The 23,720-nt window shown below is 31.4% G+C and overlaps 2 protein-coding genes across 6 annotated transcripts in view; one reads left to right on the top strand and one right to left on the bottom strand.

The window, feature by feature from the left end:
- LOC143226093 (ankyrin repeat and SOCS box protein 15-like) overlaps positions 1–5,184 on the top strand; it is a 41,043-nt gene extending 35,859 nt beyond the window's left edge. For all 4 annotated transcript variants that reach the window (XM_076456602.1, XM_076456610.1, XM_076456627.1 and 1 more), the window contains exon 3: positions 1,127–5,184. In XM_076456602.1, the coding sequence (XP_076312717.1) occupies positions 1,142–2,548 (1,407 nt within the window). In that variant the 5' untranslated portion in view covers positions 1,127–1,141 and the 3' untranslated portion in view covers positions 2,549–5,184. The remainder of the gene's footprint in view (positions 1–1,126) is intronic.
- Positions 5,185–6,151: 967 nt separating this feature from the next.
- LOC143226113 (protein phosphatase PTC7 homolog) overlaps positions 6,152–23,720 on the bottom strand; it is a 40,210-nt gene continuing 22,641 nt past the window's right edge. The window contains exons 4-8 of one of the 2 annotated variants that reach the window (XM_076456640.1): positions 19,483–19,606; positions 15,968–16,097; positions 15,526–15,630; positions 10,214–10,275; positions 6,152–7,901 (exon numbers count right to left, since the gene is read on the bottom strand). In XM_076456640.1, the coding sequence (XP_076312755.1) occupies positions 7,857–7,901; positions 10,214–10,275; positions 15,526–15,630; positions 15,968–16,097; positions 19,483–19,606 (466 nt within the window). In that variant the 3' untranslated portion in view covers positions 6,152–7,856. The remainder of the gene's footprint in view (positions 7,902–10,213; positions 10,276–15,525; positions 15,631–15,967; positions 16,098–19,482; positions 19,607–23,720) is intronic. The other variant, XM_076456645.1, reaches the window with a different exon arrangement.

The raw sequence follows: 23,720 nt of genomic DNA, 5'->3' as shown, positions 1-23,720 counted from the left end.
CTTAAAATGCTGGACTTCAACAAACTATTAAGTTTTTAGACTGATGTTTCAGACATTGGAATTGGGGCAGTACTTTTAAAAGAGCATAAAGGCAGACTGTTTCCAGTAATATAGATAAGTAAACAAACTGTTACGTTGTAAGAAGAATTACTCTGTGTTTGAATGAGGGTTTTTGGCCTCATTTTTGTGATATACACAGGTTAAACAGTTTAATGCACATGTTCTTAAAACTAGAATTATGTGAAGGAGTGTATTAAGAGTATTGTCAACATACTGCATAAAACATATAAAATACATAAAAATACTTTGACGCTTAATCGATTTAAACAGATATATATACATAGAAGAAAAAACTCTCTCCACATAGACTCAATGCTTGATAAACGTCAGTTTTAAATAATATGCTTTCATGTCTGGATAAAACAGACACACTAACAGAAGTAAAGGGCAAATTATTCTTTTTGGGAATGCTCCGACTAATCGAGGTTATGATGAAAACAAGATGACTACAGTAGTTCTATTTAAAACTGGTTGGTACTGCTGATTGTGAATCAGTATGAATTGTATTCACAGTAGCAGACGAGGTAGACTGCTTTAGTTTTCTGCAGTCAACTGAAAGTTACATAATTAAAATTTGTTTCTTTTTGAAAACATTGCTTTTAGTTGCTATATTTTATTGGTATTTTTAAGAATAACTAATAAAGCTCGCTATTTTGTCATGATATTTTGTGTACTGATTGTAGTTGTGACACAGATGCTAGGAGCCGTATATAAATTAAAGGGCTTTACGTTTAAGCAAGAGTTAAAACTAACAAGACAAACATCATTATATCTACTGTTGAGACGTAAAAGAAAAGCACATTAAATGAGTCTAACGTAAATACTTAGAATGTACATACACGATTGTAACCAAAGTAACGAATGGGATATTGCATACTTAGTTATATTATGTTCTTTCTTATTAGAAATTATGTTTAAATTGACATTCTTTCACAAATCTAATTTTATACGTGTTGTAACGTTCGTTTGTGTTTTATTTTTATCTTTATCAAACGTAAGCAAAGAAATCACTCATACTGTATAAATCAGCAGGCAAATTGTGAAATTTCTGGATCTTTTGTTTCAGATTTGAGACACAGTCATGCCGTCAGTGCCTTGTCTTCAGACTCTCCAGCGAGAGCTGGCGGATAGTATCATTCGTTGTGCACCGTTGGATGAAATACGGATCCTGTTGGCCTGTGGTGCCAAGGTTAATGAACCGGTGACTCAGGGCCTGCGACCTATTCATTATGCAGCTTACCAACATTACACCGAAGCTGTAAATTTATTACTAGTTCGAGGCAGCGATGTGGATGCGATGGACGAAGTGGGCTATACAGCTCTTCACTTGTGTTCTGAGCGAGGATATTATGATCTCGTTACACTCCTCATTAAACACCAAGCTCGAGTAAGCTATACTCATCTTGGGCCTAACGACGAGGCACTTGGAAACCCCCCAAGAGCAACACTTGCCGATGAACCACTGCGACTCGCCATTAAAAATGGGCATTTCGAGTGTGCAGAATATCTTTTGGCTAATGGTGCAGACCCAAATGCTCGCTACTTTCTTGGATCCGAAATCAATCTCATTAGTCCTTTAAATACCCCATTTCTTGAGCTATTGTTGAAGTATGGAGCTAATCCTGACTCACGCGACCGTGCAGGTCTGACACCCTTGATGAAAGCTGTGCGTCACCCTCAAGGTCTGGACGCAGTCAAGTGTTTGATTGAATACGGAGCTGATGTAAATGCAATGACCTCCGAACGTCACGATAATCGCACCGTGCTTCATTATGCTGTTCTTAGTGGAAATTTACATATCGTTTATCTGTTGCTTGCCAATGGTGCAAATGTACGATTGCCACACAGTTACCGAAATCCGACCCCTTTGGACTTTGCTATTTTACGTGGTAATGTGGAACTAGTTCAACTCATGATCAACGCTGGAGCAGACATCAACACCGGATCTCCAATCATTGGTACACCCTTACACATTGCCTTGTCTGAGAAGATAGATAACAAAGAAGAAATCGTACAGATTCTCCTGGACTGTGGAGCTAACCCTAATGCTATCACTTTGGGTGAGCACGGTCCTTTAGTTAAACCCCCGATAGGAGAATATATTCAAGCTTATGAACAACCAAATATTGATTTAATTCGGTTACTTCTCCGTTATGGAGCTAAAATTCTTTTAAAAACTCAGCTACAACACCCTTTGGGAATTTTAAAATCCATTCACCGTATCCATCTTGGATTATCTCAACATATTATGGAACTTATCTTAGATGCTGCTGAGGGATATAGTATCAGTGCCATAAAACGATCTGTCTTGATGAGTGACAGCCATAAATCTCTTCTTCTTGAAAACGCCCTGATGCCCCTCTTACTTAAGCATATTTCTCGACTGGTGATCCGTGGGATTTTTGGAATAGGTCCGCATCTTCCTAAGAAAATAAATATGTTACCATTGCCGAAAACCTTAAAAATGTATCTTCTATATGAACAATAAGAAGAATGCCTTTATAAAACCAACTGGTCTTAGAATAAATTTTGATGTTGACCAACCAAACATCACTGCTGAATATTTTACTACTTTTCTCCAATCCGCTGACGTTAGTCGGGAGGTACAAGAAAAGGTTGAAGGGTTCACTTTATAATACTGTACTATTATTTCAATAATCGCCATAACTTTGAGAATCTAGAATGTAATATCTACAGACGACTTTTCTTACGGTTAATTTCCTTGGTGTATTTGTCACAAGAAGATGAGCAATACATGATACCTTATTTGCGATCCACAAATCACAAAAACCCTAAATATCCACGTTATACATAGCTATATAATGTCTGTGTTAGAAGAATAGATTCATAGTAGATAATTTACATTTAATAACGTACAGTCTTATACTAATAGAGTAGGATTACAGAAGTTGTTTTTCGATTTACTTTTACGTGACTTACTCGGATATGAGTATATTAAGTACTGCTATAATGTTATTAGCGCAGCATGTTTAGCGTAGTTTTATGTGAAGTGTTTTTATTAATCTTATTCTGGTATAAAATTGTCGATTCAACTGACATATGAGAGTTACTACTGTTAATACCCCATTTTCTTTCGTTTTGACTTTTTTTTACTGTTTAATTTGTAGTTGCTACTTAGTGGAAAAGTTGTTAATTCGTTTTACTGCCATCAACACTGACCTTGCTATATTAGGTGCAATTACACACAATATTGGATTTTGCAGGCGGCTTAACTAATTCAGCAAAAATCTGCAATGTATGAATTTTCTCTCTTCATTTATGTAGTCTGCTACCATATAAATTAGAAAACTAAATTATAGAAAATGCAAATACAGATTCTTTCTTGGTTGTTTGAGCTAATCTTTCACTGCTTTTGTACGAATATTGATTTCGTTGAATTTTCTTACCTCTCTCTATATTAGGTAAATAAAGTATAAAAAGGTGAGAAATAAAAAGAAGTATGAAAATTATGAGATAAGAAAATAAAATTCACAAATGTTATCTTCATAACAATAAAAGTATAGTGAATCTAAAAGGATTCTTTCTCTCTATATATATATTCACATTATTTACTATTGTTGCAAAAGATGAAATCACAAACTGCATCTTGGATCGATGTAAAAGAAAATTGAAATTGGCATTTGATTTATAATGTTTTATGAAGGCAAAATATGTTTTAAAGGAGACCATAACATGTTATTTACAAAAGGATCTTCTCAATTTAATTGCATAACTTTGCTACGTAACGTTCGGGGTTACTTAAAATAACTAGTTTTCTGAAATTTTGCCTTTTTTTTATGTTAGATATTATATTTTCATTTTAATATAAAACTTTTTCAGTTATTTTAACATAAATTATATACAGTGAAGTTAGTTTTAAAAAAATACCAAGCCTAGAAGAAATTCAGTTTATATATCGTATACATTACTTTCCCTATCTGTTTGATTGTGTGATAAATCAAGTAGTTGAGCCTGACTGCATGGCCTAGCGCGTAAGGCGTGCGACTCGTAATCCGAGTGTCGCGGTTTAGCGCCCGCGTCGCGCTAAACATGCTCGCCCTCCCAGCCGTGGGGGTTATAATGTGACGGTCAATCCCACTATTCGTTGGTAAAAGAGTAGCCCAAGAGTTGGCGGTGGGTGGTGATGACTAGCTGCCTTTTCCTCTAGTCTTACACTACTAAATTAGGGACGGCTAGTGCAGATAGCTCTCGAGTAGCTTTGTGCGAAATTTCCAAACAAACCAAAAGACTGCATAACAAGTTTTTAGACGCAACTTCAGCTCGCACACAATACTTTCCATGTGTGTTGTGTTTGACTGCATGAAGAATCGTGTTGCATCGCTTGACTTTATAACAATGCAAAGTTGTTACAGGCAATTTCACCTTGTGCACATTACTTTCCCATTGAGTTTAACTGTTCTATATACTATATAATAACGCAGTTGTTTCACGCAATTTCAGCTCTTGCACAATATTTTTTAAGATTATTTTTTGCAGATGTAATCTCTCATATGAAATGTTCGATTTGTTTTGCATGTTTAGAGTGAAATCATTTACTTATTTAATTTTTGTTCGTCTTTCAGCTCAATCAACAAGTTATTTTCGTTCAGTACTTATGACTAGAACGAACTTGATTGTTTGAGTTATTATTATATTACTCTAAAATAACTGTAACATGTATTTTTGTTCTTCAAAAAAATACTCTATAGCGTCACCAAAATAATTTTATCACTGTGGCTATTTCGCTTACCTGTTTTCTAATTTGTATTATTTCGTTACAATACAGAAAATATGGTTTCATGAGACCTATGAAGAGGTTAGGGATGAATCAAGGCTGTTTATCAGTTTTAGTTTATATTAAGGTGTGTAAGGATGAATTATATTACTTTTTGCATAATGTACCAAGTCTAAGACTAAAGGTAAAAAGGCTATTTTCAGGTGCAATTAACTTTCAAAAAATAATCTAGGAAGAAAAGAAAATAGTCTTTGGTGGAAATGTAGAAAATAGGTGTATAAATATAAATTATTTTTAAGCGAATAAAGCTCATAAGAGTTGGATAAGTTAATTTATATTTTGTAGCCTAACGTATTATTTGATACGAAAATAAAGATTGTTGATATTTAGTATGTTGTACTGTATTGATTTTAAAAAAGAGTTTACAGAAGGTTAAGACCACTAAAAGGAGTGAATTATTAACAGAGTATAATTTAAAACCTTCTTTATACACAAGGCAAATCAGAAAGAAAAAAATTAGTATTTTTGTTGTCACAGTAAAAATCTTACACTAGAAACTTTTCAATAACAAACATTGGAGCGGAGTTAACGCTTGATTAAATATTGCATTAAGCCAAGTATGAATTGGGAATATATTTCCAATAATGACTACGAACATAATTGTGAGATATTCTTGATAAACTAATCACATTTAAGAAATTCGAAGGTTTAATCATTAGGCAGAGCACTGATTACAAGATTAGGATTACTAGCATAGCCTGCTTGTCACTGTTCGAAGAGTTAACTTTATTTGAAAACAATATAGATGTAACAAAATAAACGTTGTCATCAAAATTCTATTGTGACTTGTACTGTTCTAGTCAGCTTCATATTGACTGAAGAGATACTGCAAACGGACTTTGTATGTTCAGGACTCTGAAACAAAGACTGGGTGCAACGAACTGCTTGAGTAGTAACAGCGAGAACGTAGAACATATGAAGTGGACTACATTGCGCTAGAACTAAATCGTATAACTTCCCAATAAAAACAATTTTCCTTAGCTATACCAGCCACGTTTAGGTCATTGTTAAATAATCGCTCTGAAAAATCTGTGAGAATGTCGGACCGACAATTTGAAAAGATTAACTTCCAAATTATTACGTCCCAGTAGGAACACAGAGTTTAAAATTTGTAGTAACTAAAAATGTTTGTCATTCTAAAATAATTGTTTAAAAATGAACAATAACGCTCTTCTATAGATATCTACAGTTGAGAAATATGAATGAATTATGATACTTTTAAAATATAGTTCAGTAAGTTTGATGTTTACAGTAATTTTATAAAACCAACACAAAGTACTTGTTTTCCCTTAATAATGTTTAGTTCAGGATTGTGATAGATGTACTTCCATCACAAATATTTTTTACTTCTTCCTTAAAGTACAACATTATAGAGAATTCTTAATGCACATAAATAGAAAGATCAGTGAGGTTGTATCTACGAGAGAACTTAAGAAAGCATACAAACATTATTACGTTTTTATAAAAAAAAAAGTGAGCGAAGAATTGATCTGTTATTTATAAGTTACGTAGTCAAACTCTACTATAATATTGAACATTTTCTAAGGCTACAAATAAGTCATATATATATAAAATGGTGCTTATTATACTAATAATGTAATATTACTTAGTAATTTTAGTATAGTAATAAGAAAAATAAAAATGAAATTGTTATAATCCATTTTAATTAAAATATTATTATTTCAAATTATTAATGACAAAGCTGTACAATTGGTCATGCCAATAGCAGGGATAGAATCCCGAATTTAATATTTTAAATCATTAAACGTACCACCAAGCCACCACAGAGATTTAACGTTTTTTTACGATATTTGCTCCCCCAGTGGCACAGCGATATGTTTGCGGACTTACAACACTAGAAACCGAGATTCGATACGAGTGGTGGGCAGAGCACAGATAGTCCATTGTATAGCTTTGTGCTTAATTAAAAACAAAATACAAAACTTACAACTTTTGGAAGAACGCAAAGAAAACCATGCAAATAATGAAAAATCTAAATAATCTCTCATATCATTGCAACAAATATGTGATAAAATAACAATATTATATTACTCACAAGAAAATTTGTAAGACGATGCTTACGATTCATGGTATTATGTCTCATCCAATTAAATTTACTTATTCTTTCTCTATGTTAGTTTATATTAATATTATTAAATTATTTTTAGAAGAGCTACGAAAAATTATATGTAATTTTTCAAGATAGTAACTTAATTAAAAAATACATAAAACTAGCACTTTAGTCCTAGTTAGCAAACTATTTTATTAGAATATCATTAATTAACATTTTCATTATAGATGAAAATTTTATCTTATTTAGCTTCAGAAGTTAATAATTCGCAATCAACTAGCCTAAATACTTTAACAAATAACAGACGAGAACAAGCATAAATGTTCCATTTTTTACAATTTCACTAGTTTTTACAACTCATTTTAAGGTTACTAAGACAAAAATGTCCAAATATTATATAAAAATTTATATTATACAAAACATTTTCCTTAGTGTTACGTAATTCTTCCATCAGTGTTTGACAATTGATATTTCGTCACTGCCAAAGTCATTTGAAACATTGTATTTTAAGTAATAAAACACCCAAAAGGAATGAATATTTTGGTACTTCACAATTTGAGAATGAAATCGTAGAACAAGCGAATGCAACACGTTTCTTGTTGGTTTACATAGGTAGTTTTCCGAAGACTACTGTCATTATAACGTTCCAGGTGGCCTGATGAGCTCTGTGTTGAGACCACGCGTCGTCGGCAATGGATATAACGGAAATAATAAGATTTAAAGTCACTAAATGACTGAATAAAGGATGTAGCATCAAAAAATATAATAGGCTTAATGCTAATTTATTGTGACAAGTGTAACTCATTATAATCTTGCTCTGTCAACCTGAAAATATTTTTCACATCATAACAAATGATTCATACAAAGAGAGTTTTGTCCCCCGCCGGTACAGCGGCAAGTCTACGGATTTACAACGCTAAAATCAGGGGGTCAATTTCCCTCGGTGGACTCAGCAGATAGCCCGATGTGGCTTTTCTGTAAGAAAACACAAACACACAAAAAAGTTTTTGGACCACTGCTATGAATTCAACAACAAACAGCGTCGGCGGTGATTATGGCAGAAATAACGTGATTAAAATATTATTAAACACATTTCTGTTCTATAGAAAACATGTATAACAACAGATGTATAGCCTAATAATATTTTGTTACTTAAAAGTTTTGTATAATGAGAAAAATACGTTAAATTTTTAAAAAATAAAAATTTTCACTTAAGGTAAAATAAATATAAAGTAAAGACAAATAAATGATAATTTTAAACGTTTAAGAAAGGGCAAAGTTTGTGTGTTAAAATTATAGGAAGGATAAACATTCATTTAAACATTTTTGGTGAGGAGTATCTAATTTATAAATTCAAGTTTCCAAAATGTTCTTTTTCTATGACGTCCGAAAGTACATACTTAAGCTCCTTTACAGAAAAATCACTGATGTCATTTTTTAAAACTACAGTTATGATCTTTGTTATGTCCTTCATTATCACAGTACGAGATGTTCACGCGTTCTGTTTCCGAGTTCGTCGTTTGTTTTTCTTTATTATAGCTGTCCAGAACATATGCATATTATGCAATACATAATATAGTGAAATGTACAAGTGAAAGGCTGTTATTCGGAACTTAAGTTTGGATACTAATAATTGAGTAGTATTGCTAACATATTCACAAGTGACTCATCTGTGTAGTTCATAACCTTAAGTATCACGTAGATTCTAAACATGGTTACCAGATGTTAATGCACTATGTACGAAAATATTGCAAATATTGGTATCATCTGTATGGATATTAAGGACATGAACATGGTGAACACAAAAACAACTGGGGTAAGAGCCCCTTCATCGGATTTTCAGTGATGAAAAAAAAACACAACAAAAATGGTCGGTCACTAAATATCCTGTTGGTGGTAAGATATTCTAAGAGTTCCTAATGATTTCATTCATGGCTTTCATACTGATAGAGTGATATATCAAAACTAAGTGAAAGCAATTTTTTGATATCCTGAACTCGATTTAACAGATAGTTCATACGGTTTATTAGCTACTTTATGTACACTCGCCCACAAATGGGTTTCCACGTAACCTACAAACAAATATGCTATATTTGTGTGCAGAGCGACATCAGAAGTTCGTTTATAGTTGTCATCGGATTCGAACACGTTAGAATTACGACTAGATCAGCTAAATTAAGAAGTGAATTGAGGATCTTTTGTTTTCAGGAGTTATAAAAGAGTATTTCAGTGAGAGAAATTCATCGTGACAAACAGAAATGTAAAAACTCCATATCCATCGTAAACATCTTGGAAAAGTTTTGAAATAACGTTTGGGCGTGGTTCGTATCTTTAAATTAAAATTTAATGCAAACTTGTAGACATACTACTATGAAATATATAATTTAATCTCAAAAATCTACATTATCTTGTAGAAAACTAATTATTTTAAGAAACATTTACATTGGAACTGTAACTATAGTTGAAAAAGTAAACTTTGACATGCTCATTAAAATTTGTTCAACTTAAAGTAAAATATTAAAACTATAAATGAAATAAATTTCAATGTTTAAACAATCCCACAGGTTTGAGCTTAGGTCACAAATATATAAATTAAAAATACTGTAATAATTGTGGATGATTTTCTTTAAGTGTTCTCTTATTATTAAGATACAATTTACTTGTTTAAAAAGCTTAGTATGATAAATCTAATGCAGTTTAGATGTTATATTTTATTAACTTCTTTTTGTAGAAATATCAAATTACATGCTTCCGTTTATTATCACTATTATTTTCATTAACAAGACACATATAACTAATGTTTTTCTGATATCACAAGTTACTTAACTTGCAAGACATTTAAATTTTTATATTATTCTTAAATTTCAGGAGTTTTATAACATAAATAACAAATTCATGAGCAGATTATAGAGCTGGAAAATTAATGATATATGCTAAATGATTAATAAGTGGGCTAATTATTGAACACACTCAATTTATTAATTAGCATGCAGCCTCTACATATATACCCTGTACAAGCAAAATAAAAAAGGAATAATGTGCACTTGCCTCATAATTTCTCAACCACTACACTATTCTAATATGCTATTAATCCTCCTACTTTAATTCACTTTGATTTAATTCAATTACTTTTCAAATTATCCTTGCTTTCACATAATAGATGTCTTATGAAGGTCATCACTTTTCCCAAAACACATTTTTTTCCTTAAAAATATATTTTGCAACAAATTTTTTAGGCACTGCTTATTTACAACTTGTTGAATAAGTTAATAATGTAAATTAAATACCATAATGCATCTGCCATTATATTTGTTTTCAAAATGTTCAGAACTCCCACAAAGATGTTCTTCTTTAGATCAAAGGAACCGATAAAGTAAGGAAAACATATTTTACCATAATCAATAATATTAATACCATTTTAATTTAAAACATATCTTGATTACAATTGGAAATAACTAAGTAGTCAATTAATGAATTCATTTGGGCATGTTGTTTAACATGATAAACATTAAAATAATATTGAATAATGAATCAAGTCATTAAATATTTTGTGCCCACATAACACAAATTTAATCAAGTTTACTGTTTTATCACTACCTAATTTCATGATTTTATATGGTAAACACAGTACAAAAAAGAAATAAAACCATGTTAACAAACACTGCAACTCAATGAAACCATAGTATATCTACCAGAAAATAAAAACATTATAATTTTAAACAATGAACCAAATATAAAAAAATACATTTCTTAAACATTAAGCAATCTCCAATCATGTGGGCTTCATTTCATACTATACATATTTACCCTTCTAGGTAAACTACACATTTCCAGTGATAAAACCTTTTCCAAATATTATTAATTTGTTACTATGGTATATTTGTAATGAGTTTTTATTTGTCACCCATTCAAACTGTTTCAGTGGTGTATAAAGTCAACCTTATCTCAAATTATCTGGTGTCTTTTCATTTAAGAAAACATTCACCAATGAGAGGAACCTTTATATTTACCAAAATATATAAAAGGGTAATTCCTGCTCCATCCAATCATATTTAATCTTTCTTGTTTTAAAACCTTTATTTCATTAGTAAATGATCAGACCATTTAATGAGATACCATTACAAAATTTCAACAAGCAAAAAAATGCAAGGATACATTTGATAATCAAGAAACAGATGTATTATTATTTGCAAAAAAAAAACGTTATTCTTAAATGAAGGCAGAAAATTCTAAAGAAAATTAATAAGTGGGTTATACTGTTTACAAGCAAAACGCCTTGCAGCAAGGCAGAAATTTAAATATGGACTTTTATTTGTCTTCATGGCCTACACTACATAAATGCCACAAAATGACCAAATTTTGATTCTAAAATATTTTTTGAGTTAAATTGTTGAAATATAGTAAAAATGAATACATAAAATTGACTTTGAAATTTTTGTCAAAATATTTTATCAAGCTGTGAAAAAACTAATTTCAGACACAGTTTAGAATTAAGTTAAATTTTTAATCATAAACTTTGTACATGAAAATTTATTATACTTGTAACAAAACTACTGCTTAGAAAAAAAAATCAACTAGTTAGTCTCCTATTGCTATGATACTGTGTACACTTTTTAAGACAATCAAGTATTGCTTTTCCCTTTATAAATGTACATGCCAATGTTGGAACTCTTAAAAGTGTTATATCTGTAAATACACAGTTACTTTAAATGCCATATAACTAAGCAAAGGAAATGAATAATTAAATCTCCACTTATTTATTAGACAAATGCATACTTAACTGATACAAAAATCTCATGTTTTGGATATTTTTAAGTAGTGTAAATTTGAAGTCAAACAACGTACACATTAGAATAACATCTATTTTATTTCAGCTGCAGTAATGTTTCATTTTTACAATGATGGTGTGATACCAGTTAACATTTTAAAAGTCAGTTGTGTTATACTGTAATCAAACGTTCAGAATTTTTACATGAAATAAGAAACTGCCACTTTAGTATAGTATTAATCAGTGCCAAAAATATAGTCCTAAAAGTAGCCTAAACAATTTGTATAAAGTTAAAATAACATTAATATATTCTGTATCTGATTAGTTTGATCAGGTTATAATTTAACATCTCAAAGCTTATATTGTTATTTCTAGTAATGTGACTGATATTAAAATAAAAACAGGTGAAAACACCTCATGTTTTAAGTAAAATTAAATTTAGTCACATTTAGAAAAACTTTATATCATTGATGAACAGAACACCTGGTTTAAAATTTTTTAAAGTCATTTCTTATATATTTATACCATTTGCATTTTATTTATCTTTTACACCAGAATTATAACTCCTAAACAATGAATAATCAATTCTTTATCAAGCCTGTAAAACCTGCAGGTGCTCTAAACAATACTAACAAAATTTGATGAAAACAAATTTCCAAAGTCTAGACATATTGCTTGTGTGGAAAAATTCTAGAATTAAAAATGTACCATGGCAACATTAATTGATGTTCATATTATATATGGCATTTTGAGTTAATTTTACTTCACCATATGGTAATCTAAATTCAATTAGATATTCTATATTATTTAGCAAACCAAATGTTTAACGATCATGTATGTGTGTGTGTGTCTATATATATTATAACCATAAAGTATTCAAGCCACAAACCAAAACATATTAAGATGATTCTTTTTTCTTATGGCTTAAATATTTAATCAGAGGTTAGGATCTGCTGTTTTTAACATAGTCCTTCCTCATGAGTTTGTTTATTCATTTAACTTCATTTAGATACAAATTATTTAATTTCACTGAAATATACGTCACACATTTATTTTATTTTTCACAATATTCTTATATTAGCCTACAAATAATAAGCTATTGGTTTACATGTTAATTGAATTGCTATGGTCTTCAGTTATGTTGATCTTAGGGAGCAAAAAACTAAATTTTTTTAGTTATATTACCAATCAAAGAAAATCAATCAATGAACCAAACTAATATTTCTTTTTTACACTATATACAAGTGAAAGGATATGTATCTTTATTTTATTAATTTCTGAAAAAGAAATGGAGAGAGGTTGGACCTCAAGATCTATGCCTACTTATAATAATAATAATAAAAAAAACAAAGTAACAACCTTAATCCACTGATTGCTGATTTGTTGTATTGGATATAATCCACTCCTGTAGTTGAATGTGATTGTGTTGCACTGTACACAACATATGGCTTGCAAAAATTCTGCACACATTTAAAGCAGTTGCAATCAAAGGATTTAGAAGTAATTAATTTCTGAAAAACAAATGTATGTAGAGTGGCCCTAGACCTCTTCCCTAGATCCACAATTGCTTATACAATATTAATGGAAATAGCTAGGTTATTGTAAATATAACAAAATTAAAAAGAAAAAAAACAGTAAATTTAGATTTTACTTAATACTTAAATAACCAATGAATTGGCAGTGGGTGCTGCCATTTAGTTGCCTTCTCACTGACCATGCTTAATTTAGTGACAGTGAAAGATAGCTGTAGTAGCTTTTCAAGAACTAAAGCAAAGTGAGCAAGTATAGTGGTAATGAGGATTGAAACTAAGACCCTCAGAATATAAGGCACCTTCCCACTATGTAGCTTTGTGCTCAACAATATACAAACACAATGGCAAATTCTGATTACTTGGATAGCTGAAATAATTCAAAACAGTAATAACTGGAAACTGATTTTGATTAATCAATTAGTGTAGTGTATGTGAAAGTACTAGACTTAGTTGCTTCTCACAGATAAATGACTGAAGTACCTAGCTCTAGCAGTAAATTAACCTAATATTAAAACCCTACAAAGTTTTTTATTGTGATCTATGTATGTAATTTAGCAAGTACCAACCATAATAGTTAATCACTATGTAATGTAAATCCTAGCTATTATACACTGGAAAATGAAATATCTTAATGCTTTTTTTTTCAATTATTTTTGTAAATAAAATTTGATGAAAATAGTTATTTTCTAAAATATGATAACCATCACTTTACCTTAACTAGAAATCTCCATTAAAACCAAATTTTTTGGAGTTAAATGTTTTTTCTACAAACATATACATGTCTTTGTTTCTTTGAGACACCACGCAAAGAAATTCAACAGCTCTTTGTACAAGCTATCATCAGTTTTAAACTAACAGACTAGAGGGAAGGCAGCTAGTCAACAATGCCTACTACCAACTCTTCAGCTAATTTAATCAAATAGTAAGATTTTACAATCTCTTAAATGCACTCATGTCCCTAAAATGTGAAGCATATTTCTACATTATAATGCAGAGCACCAATCACTAAGTCTTGCTTAACCTCTTTATGTATGAGTTTTGGAACAGATACACATAACACTTATTTTTGATGTATGTACACTTCACAGTTATAAAAACAATTAATTTAGTTGCAATGTTTAAAAGAAAAAAAGCTTAATACAAAACTTCCAAACTTTTAAAGTTACAGTTTAATACCTTTTGATAAATATTTAATCTATTACAAGCATCTTAGCAATTTTGATGTGACTGATGAGAAATCTTCTAAGTACAAAACTATGCCTTTTGTGTGAGTGTTTTTTGTTTGTTTTGTGGTCTGCTTCTGCCTTGTGTGTGTTTATGACAATGTTTCATGTTCTGTATTATGTCCTTCTTCACCAACAAACATAAAGCAGAAACAGTCCACAAACTAAACCTTTCTCATATGTTAGCCACACTGCTTAAAGATGCCTTAAAAGAAAAACTATGCCCTGGTTTATCTTGGACCCTTATTTACTTTAATTACTACAGATCTAATCTATACACAATTTATAATGATCAAGAACTTTTCTACAGAATAATACAACCTATTATATTTGTTTCAATGGCATTTGCAAGTCAATGTGATAATCACATATGTGGAACAAATATAATACAAAAAATTAAATAATACTGGTTTAATACAATATTTCTTTCTGCCTAAGTGAACAAAAAAACAACTAAATACTGAAGTGTCAAATTTCTTTAATAATTTTATTTAACTGATATGATGTTTATATTGTTTTAAATTCAAAATTAAAGTACTCAAATTGAATTTGTTTTCTCTTAGCAAAGACAATTCTTAAATTAATGAAACACAATTATCTTGAAAACAATTATTACATATATAAATACTGCCTTAAAGCATTAAACCTCTTTATTCTTTAAAAGACTGAGAAAACCATAATGACTAAAATACTGGAGACAGAGTGGATTATTTTACTAAATTCAAGGATATCATATGAAACAAAATATAAATCTTGAGTATATCTATGTCTTGTTATTCAAATGCTGATAAGGCAGTGCAAACTGTTAGCCACTAAATTATAAAAAGAATGAAAACAATGACATCAAAGAAAAAAAAAATCATATATTTACATTAATATTTGTATTTGATAACCACAAGTATCAAATAACAAGATATCAAATTGTTTCAAGCTGTCAGTCAGTTTAAGATACTAGTCACAAATATTAATTATGACTACAAATTATGAATTACATAGTCCATAACGTATATACAATATGTGCTAACTGAATAGAGCAAGTTAGCACATCCCTGAAATAGTGGAACATAGATATTAACCATAGTCCATGCAACCTGTATTCTGTGCTACAACAGTCTGCAGATCCAAGTTGTCCCCTCCACTTACAGATGCCAGCAGTATGGTGATGTCATCAGGTTTACCACCTTCAGAGAAATTATAAAATATAATACCATTAGCATTAGTGTATCAAATTACTATTGAAGTTACATGCAAGTACATTCATAAACTGTTTAACAAACAAATACCTAAAATAACATTTTGTTTTACTATATAAAAACATGTAATTAATCACTATAAAGTACTAAGATTCATGATTCCTAACAATAACATGATAAATAATGGCTGACCCAGCAAAAATAACATATTAGAAAGGGTTTTGCAATTATACAGAAATTCTGAGTGGTGAAAATAGTAATAGAAAAAAGCTCAAAGACTTTAGAGATCTGATATTTGTTGTGTACATAACAAATGACTTCTTACCCACTGCATCAATGCCATTTTCTCGTGCACGGAGAGCAAAGGGGGACAGGTAGGTAGAATCAAAGGCTAGTCTTCTTGCTTGTAAAGCCAAAGAATTGACTACCTGTTGAACATTCTCCACATACTGATCCTAAAATTAAATATTAAATAAATCAGTCCTTAAAAATAATAGTTTATTAATTTTTTAGGTTTTGTAACATTGTACAGAATCACTAAAAACATTTTTCTAAAGTTACAACTGATAATTCTTGTGGTGAGAATTTCAAAGGTTATAAAAAAATGCTTACTACAGGGTTCATACATTACTTTTCCAAGTAAAATTGAGGTATTTTAACCTCTTTTTACGACCATACACACATTAGAATTTCCAGCACAAAAATTTATTCTATGCTCTGAGCATTACAAGCATTAGAAACCAACAGGCCTAAAATATGTAATAAAAGCCACGAAACTGCAGATACTTTTTACCCTAAATTCTCCTCAATTTTTGTATAACAGCTTTGAGCATTGAAACATTACATTTTGAGACAATATTTAAAAAATAGATACCACAGTTGAAATTGCAGATTTTTAGAAATAATGTGCTACCTACAATGCCTGTTGCTTAATACATGAATATCAAGTACATTTGTAATGGTAAAGGGGATATTTCTAAGACTCATGAAATGAAACACTGTAAACACAACACTGAAATTTATTTCAATTGTGGATGTTTTATTATCATTCCAGATAATCTAGTATTGTTATACATATTAATAAGCATGTTTATGATTATTCTGGAGCCTTAGGTGTTGTATCTATTAGCTATGCAATTATTCAAATGATTTGTAATCAATCGAGCAAATTTCTTTTTAATGTTATTTAAATAAGAATTTATTAATGTGAAAAAAAGTTAACATGATTAACATGTTACAGCTTACAGGCTGAAGTATCAGACTTATTACTTTAGAAATTTAAAGATAACAGTGGACAGAAACAACTACTATAGTTGGTACTTCAGTAATTACTACATTCTGAAGCATTCCTTAATCTCCACAACTTTCCAACACCTGGACACTTTGGTGAATAAAACCTGATATTTTAATGCTGTACTTTAGCTTGTAAGTTTTCTTTTTCATTAAACAAAGGAAATCAAACAGTTACAACTATTTTATTTACTACCAAAAGTGCACTTTGCCATACTAAGCACCTAGCAGTTTGGATATTCTAAAAGTTGCCTAAATTTAAAAGCAAACAAGTAGCATACCCAATACCACAGAGTTTTTTCCATGTGCATCTTTTCCCCAAACAACACACAAAAAAAAAACTGGATATTTTCTTGTATAAGAATAAGCAACTTAAATTAAAGTTAAGCATTTATTTAAAAACACACACCAGAAACAATGAAATACTGAAGTAGTTGTTTATCCTACCCCCACACCTCCAGCTATGCACCTGGTCGAACATAAAACTTAGAGCAACGTATTTTGTATATCAAACAAATATTTGATGGTTATAACTATATCTTATGAAGTTTCAAAACTTTTAGGGAATGAATAAGAAAACTAGAAAATTTGTGTTTTTAAGGTAAAGTTTCTTTGTTTTTTTTTTAATTGTTAAGCTTAAAACTACTAAGTGGGTCATTTATGCTCTGTCTTACTGAAACTATTCCTAGCATTATAAGTCCACAGCCTTACTGTTGAGCTATTTGGAGCAATTTTGAACTGCTGACCAAATAATAGTTGGACTAACGTTTACATGATAATGCTACCATGGTTCAAAGGGTAAGGCAAGTTTGGTAAAAGGCTTCAATCCTCTGTTTTTCAATATACTCATCCATGGCTGTTTTTTAAAAGGATGTTTGAATTGTTTTCCATGAAGTAAAGAGCCTCTAACTTGAGATAAAAAGATCTTATTATAAGAGTACAATCTATTCAAAATCTTTCTTTTTACTAAATTTTAACTTCTACTATGTCTACCATTTATGCCTAAAGATTTTTTTATTATGTATGTAATTTGTATGAATTCTTTCCACAGAATTTTAAGGCTGGTTAAAAAAAATTAAAGTAGTTGTGAAAAAGTTTGCTTACTAATCTAATTTCATACTAATTATTCTTAGTTTATTTACCAATTTATTCTAGAAATTAATCCAAAATATATTCAAATAATAAATTTTATGCCTGCCTTGTTTAAATGAAGAATTATTATACACTACCTGTATACAAAGTCAGAATTACTTCCAAAACACACACAAGTTATTAACTGTTAAAAGCAGGAATGTTTAATCTGTTTGAAACACGTTACAAAAAACACACACACAACACAATGCATATGAGCACCCTTTGTCTCCAATGGAGATACATTAATATATTTTACATCTCTTAAGTTGAAAATTATAATTTAGAGCAGTGGTTCTCAACCTTCATGGCAGAGAAAAATACACAATTTTTGCAAACATTAATCAAACAAAAACACATGAAACACAATATGTTCAACAATCTTAATTTTAATTAAGTTCTCAAATTTTGAACCTTTTTTAAAACATAGCACTTAATATTTTCACAGATGGTTAAGTTTTTAACTGTGGACTGGCTGTTAGGAATCATTGCTTTGAAGGCTAAAAGATGATGATTTTGGATTAAGCTAATTCTGAATTAGAGTTGGAAGTCATTGATAAAAATTCCACAATCAACACACCCAACAAATTTAAGTTAATGAAAAACTTGACTAAAGAAAGTTAGCTATAGACGATTAACTGACAAATATATTAAGGGTAATTTAACAGATAAATCTGAGGTAAACAAATATCAAACTAATTGATACATTACAGACTACAATATTTATTACTTGTAATGAATACATATCTTTCCTTAACCTAATAGTAATAATCAGTATCTTGAGTATTAATGCTGTGAAATTACTGGTTAAAAAGAAATAATAACAAGTTTAAACATCAAAATGAAAAGAGGAGGGTTGTTGTTACCATATGGAAAGCAAATTGTGTTCAACTTGGTTATAAGCTTAAAAGTTAACTCTTAAACTAGATTTGATAAAAACCCATATAAATAGAGTTCATAGCAGATCCTAAGCTCAAGACCATCAGGTTCGTAGGTTTGTGTGTGTGTGTTCTTATAGCAAAGCCACATCAGGCTATCTGCTGAGCCCCTGATTTTAGCATTATAAATCCATAGACTTACTGCTGTACTAGCAGAGGGACCATCAGGTTTGATTGATATCACTAAGAAACAAAATATTCCTCTCTAGACTTAATAGATTATGCCATATCTTTATCTATGATCACATTAACACTGGTCAACTTTACTTTCATTATATGTTTCATGATAGCAACTCACAAAGATTTTTGAATGTCAAAGCAAATGCTGGGCTGTTTAAATGTGTGCTAAATGTAATAAAATGTGCACATTCATTTGTATGATAGAAAACTGTATAATATAATATAAATTAATTTTCATCTTCACCATATGTTGTTGCAATTTTAATAGACTAATTATGAGTACTTGCTTACTGTCACCTACCCTAAGCTTAGAAAGTTCTTGTAGAATCATATTTTCTGGCAAGTTATCAAAAAGTCCATCTGTGGCTACAAGAATAAGGTCACCTTCCTGGACTTGAAATGATGATGTAACTGCTGATTCTGGGCTAGAATTAAAATATTAGCATAAAAAATTAGAATAAAACTAACCAAAAAAGTTCATGTAAATAAACACAAGTCACTTTAACAATAATATTCAGCATACTTATTAATTTACTTCATGATAATTGACTATTCTTCATTTCCTACTACTTTATATATGTATTTCTTTAAAAGAACAATTTATTTTTCAACTACTTTAACAGCATTTAATTTACATTACAATTTACATTATTTAGCTATTACTACTTATAACTTTAGCCGAGACGAGAGACCAAACAGCATGCAGATAGAATTTAATGTTAATGACTAGTTATCTTACCAACAACCAATCAAAAGTTACCTATCTATATTTACATTTCCACTCAAAAGAGGCAAGAAAGACTGCAATATGTAGGATCTGGTAAAAAAGTAAAACCATGTATAATAATGAGACACCCCCAAGAAAAATAAATGAGATAAACAAGAGGTAGAAAACCCAATAACTTAAACTAGAAAGGGACAAGTCCTGAGAGGAGGAGGCCTCATGGTAAAAATGTGTGATTGTGGTTTCAATGAAAAGGACAGTGCAAGCAAGACACCAATGGGTGGTTCGTACAGGATGAAAAGACTAATAGGATCATATCAATCATATAATGAGGAAATGCAAAGAGAGAGATGCAAGGAAGAAATGATCATCTTCCAGGGAAACCAAACCCTTTGAAAGAAAGGAGTAGTCCAGAAATAATTTCAACTGGTCTCAATGACAGAGAGTATAGTAGGCTTCCAAGGCATAAATGTATAAACAATGATGACCAAAAGCAAGAAGAACATATGTTTTGAGAGATAAGTGATACACAGAGCAGGAGGCAAGGCAGGTAAGAGCCACAACAAAAAACAAAAACTGGATAAGAAAGGTGAAGAACAAGAAAGGTCTAAAAGAACTCCATGAGAACAGGCTAAAAGAAAAGATTATCACCCAGCAAAAGGTAAAATATCATTGGTTATACTGCATAGTAGCGTCTAATAATTGAGATAGATAGGTTCTTGCTGAAAATAATGTTAAAAAAAAAGAAGTCATATATGGATGAAGAGGATGACCTGGTTGAAGAAAGTGGTAGTAAACAGACATTTACTTTAACAGAGGTCAAGAGTAGAATGCCTACAAGAATGAGAGAGAAAACAGGCTACTCTGCAGGAAAATTTCATGTCTTGCAATTGGCCAGGCAAATTCTATGCACGAATATGAAGATATGACACCATAAGGTGGACAATCAAAGCTGATAGGGGAAGGAACTCCAAAGAGGGAAATGTTCCCAAATCAGTAAGTGTGAAGAATGGAAAACCATGAATGAGCCAGCCACAGAGGAGCACCTAGGAGAACAAGACAAAGAATATCTTAAATAATGGAAAACACTCAGGGAAGAAAATGAAAAGGAGGTAGGCAAAAAAGAAAAGAATAGACAATTCTGGCTCAAAGCACTGACCGCAAGAGTGGTAAATTCTGAATTGATAATCAAAACAGAAGAAGTTGGGAATTTAGGGGAGTTGCAATAGCATCAGCACGAAGGGTTTCAAAATGGGAACATATGAAATTGAAAAAAAAAAAAACAATGGTAGAAGGGCCTTTTCATGGGATGGATCTGATTCACATAGGCAAGTGATTCACCACAAAATTCAGAACACTCAAGACATAGCAAACTGTAAGATGAATATGACAACTGTAGGCCAAATGGAGGAAGTCCTGAATGAGATAGTATGGGACCCAACAGCAAGTGTCTCCTTGGCAGTTGATGTAAGAAAGTGTCTTACAGTCATCTAAGTGGAACATCATAAGATGATGAAACAGTTAAGACCAAAGAAGACAGCAAGTCGAATAAGCTGCAGACATCTCCAAAATGTCAAAACCAGTCCCAGAGGAAGTGATGTCATTTAAAGCTACTATGAACTGGAAAAATAGGCACCAGTGGAAAGATACAAGTAGGGATGGAAGGGGGAGTAGCACACCCTGGTTCATATTGGAGATCAAACCATCACAATAGAAGGGGATGAGAGGAGAAAGGAGCAGACATGAGGGTGAATAAGAGCTTCTGGGACATTTTTCACTGATCCCTCAGAGCCCATTAAATGGGATGCATGTGTGCACAACTGAGAGGGATCAGTTCTTCTATGCTAGCAAGCAACCCCAAAAGTAACAGAATCTCTTGCAGAGGAAAAAAAAGAGAAAAATGCCTTGTAAACCAGTCTCTAAAGCACAAAGGTACAAAAGACTGGTTTGAGCTCACCCTGTACTGAAGTTGAGGGAAACTTCCAGGTTGAACAATATACTGAATGTGAATTGAATTAAAACTTGATAAATAAGACCAACCAGATCAGGTAAAAAGGCTTCCTAAAGAAGAATGGAGGTAGCATCCATTAATTCCTAACAAAGACATAGCCAAGAGAAGTCAATCACCTAAATATACAAGCTCCAAGTAAAAGAAAGCATTATCCAGTTGAAAGGGGCCAAAAGAAAGAGCACAGAACTGAAAGGTGCAGCCAATGTTGAGAAACAACAGGAAATTGCAGAAGAGAGGGCAAATAGGTATATGAAGGAAAACATCCAAAATGTTGAAGCTTGGTCACCCACAGGCTGGGAGAGAAAGGACCAAATACAAATTGTGAAAGCCATTCATCTAAAATTGAAGAAGAAAATGTTTAGAGATGGTGGGGTGCCAACCTCCCATCTTCTTGGAGATAACAAAGAGACAGGAATAAAAGCCCAAAGTGGGGTAGAATATAGATTTTAGATTTTCCAATGCTTACAAAGTGGACACTACATTCTGAAGACATTGAAGATGCAGGAAATTGGTAAAAAGGGGATATGAAACAGGAGGTACAGTATGAAAGTGGAGAGAAATACCTGAGATGCAACATGTAGATCCAATGATCACTTGAGAAGGTTAACTACAAATGTGTAAAGTAGGAGAGATGAGAATTAACAAGACCAAATAACAGTCACTATTAAAAACCACAAAGGCCAGACCAGGGGGTAGTAGGGTTGAAGAACAGAAGCAAGAGAACGAGGAACAGGAAATGGGTTAGCCCAACATGACCCACAAGGATGAGTGAAAGGCTAAAGAACTTGTGGATGAGTAAAGTGGGAAATCAGGGAAGATTACTGGTAGGCAGCCTCCACCTAAGAACACTCCAAAAATTTGGCCACTAACAAACATGGCAAGTAAAATTTTATAAAGATAAGAGGAATATAAATGGACAGTCAAATTGAAACCACCCTGACAAGGAGATTAATAATAATAAACTTGTCAAAAAAGAAATTGATTGATTGTTTGTAATTAAGTACAAAGTTAAACAATAGGCTATCTGTGCTCTGCCCACCACGGGTATTGAAAACCCAGTTTCTAGCAGTCTGAGTCTACAGACATACCGCTGTGCCACTGGAGGGATAAAAAGAGAGAGTAGATAAAGAAATATAAGCTAAAGTGGGAAACAAATAGGAAGAGTGTTCCCAACAAAGCTATATGGATCATGATGAAGGGCCTTAGGAACAAGATGATTGATAAAGGTATGGCAAGGGAGCTGAGTAAAGGTGAGGCAAAGTTGAGTAGATTAAGAAGGAAAACAGAAGGTTCACAACCATAGGTCATAGAAGAAAAGTTATGCAGCAAAGAAAACACTGATCAACAAGATGTTTGGAAAAAAATCATCAGCATAGGCAAGAAAAGGGAAAATAAAAAGATGGAAGATCACAAGGTAAAATAAATTTGAAGATGCATTGAAACTGAGGGACAAATTGAAAAGAACGTAACGTCACATGCCTGAGTAATGATCAAAACAGAGGAGGCACTTGTTTCTCATCAAGAAGAGAAGAACCAAAGAAAAAGCTGGAGGAGAAAACTGGTTGGTTGGTTGATTTGGTGTTTTATGGCAAAAAGGAGCTAAGCTACCTGCACCAAACACCCAATAAAAAGTTAAAAGTAAATTTAGTAAAATTCATAAAAGGAAATTAAGGTAAAACAAAAAGTTAAAAAAATAAATAGCATAAAATCAATGTTTACATCTAGTCTACAACGTTAAGAGAAATACTACAGTAATTCAAGTTGTAAAGGGCTTTCTGTAGTGTAACTGTAATAATCATAACTT

The sequence above is a fragment of the Tachypleus tridentatus genome, chromosome 1, assembly GCF_004210375.1.
Source record: "Tachypleus tridentatus isolate NWPU-2018 chromosome 1, ASM421037v1, whole genome shotgun sequence".
Taxonomy (NCBI): domain Eukaryota; kingdom Metazoa; phylum Arthropoda; class Merostomata; order Xiphosura; family Limulidae; genus Tachypleus; species Tachypleus tridentatus.
Note: the sequence above shows the minus strand (reverse complement) of the source record. Positions and strands in the feature narration are given on the sequence as shown.